This window comes from Triticum aestivum, chromosome 4D, assembly GCF_018294505.1.
Source record: "Triticum aestivum cultivar Chinese Spring chromosome 4D, IWGSC CS RefSeq v2.1, whole genome shotgun sequence".
NCBI lineage: Eukaryota > Viridiplantae > Streptophyta > Magnoliopsida > Poales > Poaceae > Triticum > Triticum aestivum.
The window spans coordinates 284,189,421-284,201,008 of NC_057805.1; the positions used below are offsets into that span (position 1 = coordinate 284,189,421).

General features: G+C 43.3%; 1 protein-coding gene across 1 annotated transcript; it reads left to right on the forward strand.

The window, feature by feature from the left end:
- LOC123096904 (inactive LRR receptor-like serine/threonine-protein kinase BIR2) lies at positions 1-6,747 on the forward strand. The gene is made up of 6 exons (XM_044518700.1): positions 1-184; positions 3,826-4,175; positions 4,423-4,477; positions 4,534-4,634; positions 4,689-4,789; positions 6,693-6,747. The coding sequence occupies exons 1-6, from the start codon at positions 1-3 to the stop codon at positions 6,745-6,747; spliced, it is 846 nt and encodes a 281-aa protein (XP_044374635.1).
- Positions 6,748-11,588: the final 4,841 nt, after the last annotated feature.

Below are 11,588 nucleotides of genomic sequence, written 5' to 3' on the forward strand. Positions count from 1 at the left end.
ATGGACGTGCCTCTGCTGGTCCCCGAGCTCCCTCCTCTCAATTCTTCCTTGTGCTACTCAGGGCCGCTCAGTCCGACTCTGCTGCAGGAGGACGACGCCAAGTGCCTCCGCGACGTCAAAAGCGACCTCAAGGACCCCGAGGGCCACCTCTCGTCCTGGACTAGCAACACCTCTGCGGGTGCCTGTGACGCCCGGATAATCATGCTACAGTAATCCCACGTTAACGATGCCACGTCACCCCGGTTACTGTTGCTAATCTCGCATTGGATCAAAAACTTCTCAAATTCAAAAGTTTAAATAAATGTCAGACGTCAAACTTTTCAAAAGTTAAAACAAAATTGTTCGGGAGGTGCCATATTTTGCATATGTAAATATGGTGTAATAAACACATTTTTATAAAATTCCTAAATGATTTAAAATGAAATAAAACAGAAAAGAAAATAAACAAAAGAAAGAAAATACAAAAGAGAAAAACAAACTAGCAAAAAAAAAACAAAAACAAAAACAAAAACAAAAGGGCTAACACCCCTCCCACTGGGCTCAGGCTCAGCAGGCCACCGGCCCAACCGGACCAACCGCCCGCCACTCCCCCTATCCCCCACTCCCGTACCCCGTACCCCCCACCGACACCCCACTCCCCCCGAAATATCTCCCCCCTCTCTCCCCCGATTGGATCGGGATCGGAGGACGAGGCCGCCGCCCGGATCGCCCGTCGACGTCCATCGCCGCCTCGTCCCCGCCACTCGACGCGCTCGCCGGTGCCCCGACGCCCTACGCCGTCGCCACCTCGACCCCGTTGCCTCGCCTTCTCACCTCCTCCTCCTCCCGAGTCGAGGCCGTCGTTCCGGCGCCGCGCCCTCGACCCCGTCGCCCTGCCGCACTCGACGCCGGCGACCCGGACCGCCTCCCCGTCTCCGTCGATCGTCCCCGTCCTCCTCCCCATGGGTCGCCCCGAGCCTCGACGCCCATGTGCCCCTGCAAACGCCGGTGAGGCCCTCGGCCTCCGCCTCCCCTTCCTTTCGTCCGCGGTCACCGCGCTCGTCCACCTCGCGCCCGTGCAGTCCGCTCGCCTCCGCCCCATCTCTGCCTTGCGGTCGAGCACGGTCGCGCCCCTCGCCGCACGCGCTCCGGCGCCCGCTCACGGCCGCCGCCATCCTACACCGTCCCGCTGCCTCCCTGCTCCACCATGGCCGCCGCCCCAACCGCTCCACTCGTGGCCGTTCCCCACTGCCGCCTCCTGCCCGGCGCACCTCGCTGCAGCCGCCGGCGCCCGACGCCTCCACTGGCCTGGGCGGGCGCCCGCACGCCCCACGCCCGCCACGCCCCACGCCCGCCATGGCCCCTGTGCCTATGACATGGGGCCCACACTCCAGAACGTTTAATAACAAAAAAAGAATTTAAATAATAATAATAAGTAAAAATATTAATTAATTAATTAATTAATTAAGTAAATTAATTAACTTAATTAATTATGTCTAATTTATCAAATAACTAAACTAATTAAGCTGTTAGTTAATTAATTAATCAGTCAATGACAGTGGGGCCCACCCCTAATTAATCCTAATTAGGTTAATTAATATGTTTAATTAATATGTGTCACTGACCAGTGGGACCCCCTTGTCAGGTTGACCAGTCAACCCCTGTTGACTGTTGACGTCAGCATGACATCATGCTGATGTCATAAATCCAATTTCGAATTACATTAAATAATTAATTAAATTCCAGAAATTAATAAATTCTTTTGAAAATCATATCTTTTAATCCGTAACTCGGATGGAAAAACTTTGTACATGAAAGTTGCTCAGAACGACGAGACGAATCCGAATACGTAGCCCGTTCATCTGCCACACATCCCTAGCATAGCAAAGACGCAACTTTCCCCCTCCGGTTCATCTGTCCGAAAACGCGAAACACCGGGAATACTTTCCCGGATGTTTCCCTCCTTCGCCGGTATCACTTACTACCGCGTTAGGGCATACCTAGCACCGCATATTGCATCGTTATGTTTTGTGATGCTTTGTTTGCTCCGTATTTACTGTTTCTTCCCCCCTCTTCTTCTCCGGTAGACCCCGAGACCGGCGCTGATGCCACCGAGTACGACTACGTCACCGACGACCCTTCTCCCTGTACAACAGAGCTTCCAGGCAAGCCCCTCCCCTTGATCACCAGATATCGCCTATTCTTCTCTATACAGCTTGCATTAGAGTAGTGTAGCATGTTACTGCTTTCGGTTAATCCTATTCTGCTGCATAGCCTGTCATTGTTGCTACAGTTGTTACCCTTACCTGCTATCCTACTGCTTAGTATAGGATGCTAGTGTTCCATTAGTGGCCCTACACTCTGGTCCGTCTGCCATGCTATACTACTGGGCCGTGATCACTTCGGGAGGTGATCACGGGTATATACTATATACTTTATATACATGACACATGTGGTGACTAAAGTCGGGTCGGCTCGTTGAGTACCCGCAAGTGATTCTAATGAGGGGGCTGAAAGGACAGGTGGCTCCATCCCGGTAGAGGTGGGCCTGGGTTCCCGACGGCCCCCGACTGTTATTTGTGGCGGAGTGACAGGGCAGGTTGAGACCACCTAGGAGAGAGGTGGGCCTGGCCCTGGTCCGCGTTCACGGATACTTCAATTAACACGCTTAACGAGATCTTGGTATTTGATCTGAGTCTGGCCACTGGCCTATACACACTAACCAACTACGCGGGAACAGTTATGGGCACTCGACGTTGTGGTATCAGCCGAAGCCTTCGTGACGTCAGCGACTGAGCGGCGCGCGCCGGATTGGACTGGAACGCCTGCTAGGCTAGGTCTGCTTCCGGCCGCCCTCGCAACGTGCAGGTGTGCAATGGGCGATGGGCCCAGACCCCTACGCGCATAGGATTTAGACCGGCGTGCTGACCTCTCTGTTGAGCCTAGGTGGGGCTGCGACGTGTTGATCTTCCGAGGCCGGGCATGACCCAGGAAAGTGTGTCCGGCCAAATGAGATCGAGCGTGTTGGGTTATGTGGTGCACCCCTGCAGGGAAGTTTATCTATTCGAATAGCCGTGTCCGTCGGTAAAAGGATGACCCGGAGTTGTACCTTGACCTTATGACAACTAGAACCGGATACTTAATAAAAACACACCCTTCCAAGTGCCAGATACAACCCAGTGATCGCTCTCTAACAGGGCGATGAGGAGGGGATCGCCGGGTAGGATTATGCTATGCGATGCTACTTGGTGAACTTACCATCTACTCTCTTCTACATGCTGCAAGATGGAGGTGGCCAGAAGCGTAGTCTTCGACAGGATTAGCTATCCCCCTCTTATTCTGGCATTCTGCATGTCCACCGATATGGCCCTTTACACATATACCCATGCATATGTAGTGTAGTTCCTTGCTTGCGAGTTCTTTGGATGAGTACTCACGGTTGCTTTTCTCCCTCTTTTCCCCTTTCTATACCTGGTTGTCGCAACCAGATGCTGGAGTCCAGGAGCTAGAGATCCCAAGGATGATTCTACATGGAGTTCGGCTTCGAGGAGTAGTTAGGAGGTCCCAGGCAGGAGGCCTTGCCTTGTCGATCGTTGCTACTTTTGTGCTAGCCTTCTTAAGGCAAACTTGTTTAACTTATGTCTGTACTCAGATATTGTTGCTTTCGCTGACTCGTCTATGATCGGGCACTTGTATTCGAGCCCTCGAGGCCCCTGGCTTGTATTATGATGCTTGTATGACTTATTTATGTTGTAGAGTTGTGTTGTGATATCTTCCCGTGAGTCCCTGATCTTGATCGTACACATTTGCGTGCATTAGTGTACGATTGAATTGGGGGCGTCACAGTGCTGTCTGCGACTTCTCCGGCGTTCTCCTGCTGGAACCCGCAGGAGTCGCGCATCCTCGCCGTGTCCCTCTCCGGCTTCGGCCTCCAGGGCAGAATCCCGCCCGCGCTCCAGTACTGCCGCTCCGTCAACACGGTTGACCTCTCCTCCAACGCGCTCGAGGGCCAGATACCCCCCGCGCTCTGCGACTGGATCCCCTTCGTCGTCAACCTCGACCTCTGCGGCAACGGCCTCACCGGCCCGGTCCCCTCCGAGCTCGCCAACTGCCGCTTCCTCATCTCGCTCAAGCTCCGCGACAACGCCTTCTCTGGCCAGATCCCCGCCTCCATCGCGCGCCTCGCTGCTCAACAGGTTCGTCCCTGCATTTGCCACTCCAGTCCAGAGTAGGAGTAGCTCTTGTTCAAGATCTGATCTACTAGAACTGAATTGCTCCCCTGTTTTACTGTGGTCGTATGCTCTGTGGTCACTCATGCGTGCTGCATACCTGCAGATTAGGACCAAAATTTGAGCAGTTTCAGTCGTGCAGATTATAACTGAATTATGCCCTGCTTTGTTGTAGTTGTATGCTTTTGATCCTGAATGCCACCTGCTACCGTAGTTTCTGCATAATGAGGATTGCATGAAGGTCTGCTTCTGTGTGTCTATTCCTGCAAGTATTTTATTTAGCTCCTTGCTCATCTCTGACACCATATGTTGTGCATGCAATCAGGGGAGTGCTTGCTCCGCTCGGAAGGAGCTGTCGTTGCTATGGAAGCCTCTGACCTCTTCTTCTACTACCTATTGCTGCTGCTGGGTCTCTGCAGCTACAGGGTGGGTAATCCATCTATGTTTATTTGCTATGGTCTGAACTCTGTTTCTCTGCAGGCCCTGAATCTCTCATTGTCTTGGTTGTTGCTTACTACAGGGAATCCACTATTGTTGACAGACGATGAAGGGCTTCTTACGGGCTGCTGCTCTAATGGAAGGTACACGACAAGCATGCTTCAATATGCTACACTTTGCTAGCTGTTGACATGCATCCTTCAAGATGCACCTCTAGCTCTAAGGATAATTAATGTTCCTGCATGGATAGCTGACTGTTTAGGGAATTTCTGTGACGATGATGATGTCGTACTGGGAAGAGGATGTGAAACATTTAGACTGCTGCCGCCTTTCCGGTCTCTGATGATCTAAAATCAAGCTTTTTTAAAACTGATGCCTAGCATGCCATCAACGTGTTTTTGCTCCTCATCTAGAGATGCATCTCTCTGTGTTGGTGTGATATAATGTAGAGGAGTTGCATGTGAATCGTTTGTCAACTGAGCATATGGTGTTACAGGGAGATGCTACTAAGATTTTTCGTCGTTGAAGTATCTTAAACTGAGCTTTTAAAAACTGATGCTTGGTTGATCTAGTTCTAGGTGGGTGAGAGTCTACTATTGTTGGTGCTGTGTAGTCATTTCTTTTTACGTCTTTGAAGAATAAAAAAGATGAACATTTCTCTGGCAAATGTCTGAAGTAGTTACTGCTGTGTAGTCATCGGTTGGACCTATGCATTTCATCACAATTCAGATATAGCTTGGAGTATACTTCTTAACAGAACGAAACATTTCTCTTTCTTTTATCTGTCTTCAATTCTTTGATTGAACGGATCTCTTGAACACATGTATGCTAGTGTGGTGATGGTTAAACAACTATAGTAGATCGGTTTTTTTTTGCATTTTTGCATTCTCAACCTTGGATATTTTGCCAAAAATAAACCCTTAGATTTGTTGCCATTCCTTTGATAATAATTCGTTGTGGCCGTTAAGTATTTTTTTAGCAGTAATAAACCTGGCTCTTTGATGTGGCAACCCAACAGCAGCACCCCTGTTTGTCTGTGTAATACACATATTTGCTCTGCTGCTCTTAGTTTTAACTAGCCAAGGCAAGGATGACGCCCACCATCGCTGTTAGACTTATTATCCATATTGGATTTTTTTATGCTTGCCCACACTCTAAATGTATGCTCATGGCATTCTTTATCGAATAAGGGATTGCCGCCTGTCCCCGACTTGACTATGTTAGGCTTCGGTTTGCACGTCTCTTTCAGCTTGCGGGATTAGTGTTGCTGCAAGTAATCCACTTTCTTTGTAATGGATGGTGGCGACATTATTTAAGCCATTGTAGAGTTTTTGACAGGGTTGAACATTTGAAAAGATAGATTCATTTAACCTTGCAGTACCAGTGTCTGCAAGCATTGGCTATTGTTAGTAAATTGTTGAGTTGTTCCTTTATATCATTGTCTTATTGCTATCCTTTTTTCAAGGCTGATGCAGTACCTTGTTAATTTTGCTGTGATATAATCGTCTATTATAATTGGGTTATATTAACTCCCCTGTAGTAGAATGGATGGCCGCAGTAGTAGAATAGTATTGTACTTTTCTTCAGGTGAATGTATTACAGTGATGTTCATTGCATGACCTGCACTTGTACCAATATACCATGCTGGTACCTGTAGGTTAGTGTTGGTGGTGCCTAACATGAGCTTGAATGTGGTAGTTGAAGTGTAGAACAACAGCAGGTTAATGTGTGTTATTTGCCGTATGCAAGTCTGTTGTTTTATTTGCCCTTTCTAGTATTGTACAAACTGATGCATTTTTGGCATAAACAAATTATTCTATAAGATCTGTAAAAGCAAACATTTCACTATGCAAGTATGTTGTTTTATTTGCCCTTTATAGTATTGCATGATAGTGTCCAAATTCAGGAAGGGAAAGGTGAGGCTGGAACGTACTAGTGGGTAGATCTACTTTGCTGTTTACATTAGTGTTGCCATTGCAATTGTTTGGTTCTGGCCTCAGTAGCAGTACACTAATGCTGGTAGCCTTTGTGTTCACTCTTTTACAGGAGAGCTAGGACAAATTTGAAGTGCAAAGCCATGAAGCCAAGTGCAAAGCTGTGATGCATTGTGATACTGTAGAGATTGTGACATTGGAACGGATTTACTGTTATTTGTATTCACGTGCCAGAGATTTGTTTGTTCCGCTTGACTGTAATAGATTGTGACATCGGAACAGATTTACTGTTATTTGACAAATTATGTTTGTTCTGTTTTGTTTGAAATAGTGATTTAAAAATGTGTGAAATGGAAACCTGACAAGTGGGATCCACTTATCAAAATAATCTGAGCAATGTTGAAATAATTGACGTGTGGGACCAATGTATGAGATTATGGCATGTGAGGCCTGGCTGAGTAGTGGAACCAGCTCCAATATATAATGGGCAAAAAAAAATCTATGGACTAAAAAGGCCACGACCCAAAATAAAAAGGCTATAATGTTGGGCTTGGCCTGTGAAGCCGACCAAAATTTCAAAAAAAAATATATAAAAAGGCTGAATTGTTGGGCTCGACCCATGTAAAACGTCGAATTGGACCGGGCTGATTCTTGTCAACGACCTTTTCATTTGGTCGCAATTTTGCCATGTCAGCTTGCCACGTCGGATTCGACGTGGCCTGGGCAGAGAGCTAGCGATCAAAACAGAAGGTCATGGAATCAACGACCTTTTGTTTTGGTCGTGGAATTCCACGACCTTCTCACAAAGAAGGTCGTTAATTTTAGTTTACGACTGCCAGCTTTTGACCTTCTGTTTTTTGTTAAAAAAAGGCCGCAAATGAAAATCAATGACCTTTCAGTGACTAATAGTGAGGGTCACAAGTTGACATATTTCTTGTAGTGTGTGGAATGCTGCCTAACATGTTCATCACATATTCTTTTCTTTTGTATCATGGACATTTGGTCTTTTATATGGTTCAATGTAATAGTCTAGTTTTGACATGAAGATTTCAATACTCAAGCATATCAACAAGCAACTATGTCTTTCAAAATATCAACACTAAAGAAAGTTATCACTAGCCCATCATGCGCAATCATTGATCCATTCATGAAACACACCGCATATTAGCTACATCCAATGCTCAAGTATGATCACATTGCTCCCTAGTTGGTGCTTTATAAGAGAAGATGGAGACTCAAATAAAAATGAAAATTGCATAAGGTAAATAGATAGGCCCTTCATAGAGGGGAGTAGGGATTTGTAGAGGTTCCATAGCTCAAAGCTTAAATTGAGAGATAAATTTTTTGAGAGGCATACTTTTCCCATCAACGGAAATGACCGAGTAATTCCCAACACTTTCCATGCTAGATATATCATAGGTGGTTCTCAGACATAAAATAAAGTTTATTCCTTTTTCCACCATACTTTCACACTCCAGGCTAGACATATCCACGGGTACCGTCCATACCAAAACTTTCCAAGGAATTTACTATTTGAAAACATAAAGTAAATTTCTTTTTCATTTCAGGACTCAGCATCCCTATTACAACTGTACTCTCGTGCAATGGTAAGTGAATAAACACTCATCTTGAGAATAACACATCTAGCATGGAAAATATTGGCCACCCCCTGCCGCTTCATGAGCGGTACAAGCACAAAAAAAGGAAATTCATTTTGAAAAATTAGAGATGGCACATACGAATTTGCTTAGAAAGGTACAGAAATACCGTATATAGGTAGGTATAGTGGACTCATATGGCAAAACTGGGTTTAAGGATTTTGGATGCACAAGTAGTATCTCTACTTAGTACAAATGAAGGTTAGCAAAAAGATTGAGAAGCAACCAACCAAGAAACGAAAATTCACATAAGCGAGCATTAAGCATAACTAACACCGAATAATGCACCACAAGTACGATATAATTTCATTGCATAACTATTGACTTTCGTGCTTTCATAGGGAACCACAAACCATAACACCAATATTCTTACTAAATAATAATTACTCAGCAACATGACTCACATATCACTACCATCATATCTCAAAACTATTACAAAGAATCAAGTTTATTTTGTCCAATGATCTTCATGAATTTTTTTATTATATCCTTCTTGAATATCTATCACTTTGGGACTAATTTCATATGTTGCAATTGCCTTTGATAAGCTCAAACAAATTTAAGTGGAGAACATGAGCACAAACAATTTCATCTCTCAAAATAATATAAGTGAAGCATGAGAGAATTTCTTCAAAAATTTGCTAACTCTCAAATAAATCTAAGTGAAGTATGAGAGCATTTCTTCAAAACTATTAATGCACACCATGCTCAAAAAGATATAAGCGAAGCACTAGAGCAATTTCGGAGCTCAATTTTTTTAAGTGAAGCATAAAGAGCAATTCTAACAAATCATTGCATTTTTTTTAAAGTGAAGCATAAAGAGCAATTCTACAAATCATAGAATAATTTTGGCTCTCTCAAATAGGTGTGTCCAGCAAGGATAGATGACACAAACTAAAAAGCGAAACAAGCAAATACTCATATAATACATGACGCTCCAAGAAAAACTCATGATATGTGATGAATAAAAATATAGCTGCAAGTAAAATTAACAATGGTTGTAAAAGAAAGACAGGATGCCTTCCAGGGCATCCCCAAGCTTAGTTGCTTGGTTCTACTTGAATATTAACTTGGGGTGCCATGTGCATCCCCAAGCTTAGGCTCTTTTCACTCCTTATTCCTTCATCCAACGAGATCTCACCCAAAACTTCAAAACTTCAATCACACAAAACTTGACAAAACCTTCGTGAGATCCATTAGTATAATAAAACCAATCTTTGCTTTAAGTACTGTTGAAAACCCATTCATATTATGTTTTTGCATTATATATACTGTATTCTAACTTTACCATGGCTTATACCCCCCGATACAATCCATAGATTTATTAAAACAAGCACATAATGCAAAGAAAACATAATCTGTCAAAAACAGAAAAATCTATAAAGATGAGAATTTTAGTCATACTTATCTAACTCCAAAAATTCTTAAAAATTAGCACAACGTAGGAAATTTGTATATCAATCTTGTGTAAAAAAATCAGAATTCTTTGTCGCTTTCTGTGATTTTTAAGAATTGTTTTACTGGACGCAAAAGTTTCTGTTTGCCAGCAAGATCAAATCAACTATCACCAAACATAATCCTAAAGGCTTTGCTTGGCACAAACACTACTTAAAACATGAAAAACACAATGATAACAGTAGCATAATTGTGCAAACACTCAAAAACAGAAAGAAAAAGGCAAAAATAATTTTTATTCATTGGGTTGCCTCCCGACAAGCGCTATCGTTTTATGCCCCTAGCTAGGCATAATGCATAGATTCAAGTATTGTCATCTTTCTTCTTATTTTCCATAAATGTGTTTTGTCAGGAGGTTTTGCAAAAAATAACTTGAAAAACATTATCCATAGAAATTTTAGCATTATCAAGTTGCCCATCAACGTATCCCCTTTGATTTCAGGCCACAATCCAAGAATATTTTTGATTAACATCATTGAAAACTTTTGGATTATATCTAAAACGGGGATTTCCTTTTTAAGGTTCTCATAAAAAATATTTCCAAGAAAGTGTCTCAACATATAATCACTATTATAAAGGATCTCATCTATCACCGGTGTTTCACGGCTCATACCATAAAAATCAAAAATTTACCTAGCTTCCCATACTATGTAATCAAATTCATTCATAAGAACAAGGGTAACAAACTTTTTAGCTTTATGATCCTTTATAACGGGTAGCTCATAAAACAATCTTTGCAAGGTAGGATGGGTACAAATAAATCTATTTTCAAGTTTCAGAACTAGTGCTGAAATAGCTTCCGCATAAGATTTAGTTCTTTTAAGTATAGGAGCATCATCAAGAGTCAAATTTCCAACACAATTAAAAAATTCTTGAATATGTTCTTTTCCCATAACATTCCCTTGCCCCAAAACAAAAGTTTTAGCATCCAGATTACCAGATCGTCCAATTTTAAGAGTTAGGCCATCATCTATTTTTACCATACAAAAATCACTCATGATGACAGGTTCAAGCAAACAAAAGATCGAACGAGAAAAGGGCGAACGAAAAAGAAGGCTAATAAAAAGGCAATTTTTTGTGAAGTGGGGGAGATGAAAATGAGAGGCAAATGGCAAATAATGTAAATTTCAAGGAGATGTGATTTGTGATTAGGAACCTGATGGATGTTGATGATATCTCCCCGGCAACGACGCCAGAAATTCCTTTTGGTGTCGCTTGAAACTGCGTCGGTATTTCCCCAAAGAGGAAGGGATGATGTAGTACAGCTACAGTAGGCATTTCCCTCAATTATGAAACCAAGGTATCAATCCAGTAGGAGAACCAAGCAACACTATGTAAACGGTACCTGCATACAAAGAACAAATACTTGCAACCCAACGCATAAGTGGGGTTGTCAATCCCTCGTAGGTAACGGCGCCAGAAATTGGCAAGTTGATGGGAGACTATTTGATCCTCCCTGATAAAAAGATAGATAAATTTGTGGTAGATTGGATAAATAGATCTCGATAAAACGCGAAGTAAAAGATGCAAATAAAAAGTGCAGCAAGGTATTTTTGGGTTTTTGGAATAATAGATCTGGAAATAAAACTGGCAAATAATAGATCGGAAAGCAAATATGATAAAGAATAGAGCTGGGGGCCATAGATTTTACTAGTGGCTTCTCTCAAGAAATAGCACACGGTGGGTAAACAAATTACTGTTGGCAATTGATAGAAGATCGAATAATTATGACGATATCCAAGGAAATGATCAATATATAGACATCACGTCCAAGATTAGTAGACCGACTCCTGCCTGCATCTACTACTATTACTCCACACATCGACCGCTATCCAGCATGCATCTACATTGTTACAGCGAGGTGCTATACAAACGGTTTTTTAACCCTTTTCCGC

Excerpts from the sequence above, each read along its gene's own strand:
- LOC123096904 (XM_044518700.1), top strand. The coding sequence starts at position 1 with ATGGACGTGCCTCTGCTGGTCCCCGAGCTCCCTCCTCTCAATTCTTCC. Across the intron at positions 185-3,825 it reads CAACACCTCTGCGGGTGCCT|TGCTGTCTGCGACTTCTCCG; the intron begins GTGACGCCCGGA and ends GGGGCGTCACAG. Across the intron at positions 4,176-4,422 it reads CGCGCCTCGCTGCTCAACAG|TTTCTGCATAATGAGGATTG; the intron begins GTTCGTCCCTGC and ends CTGCTACCGTAG.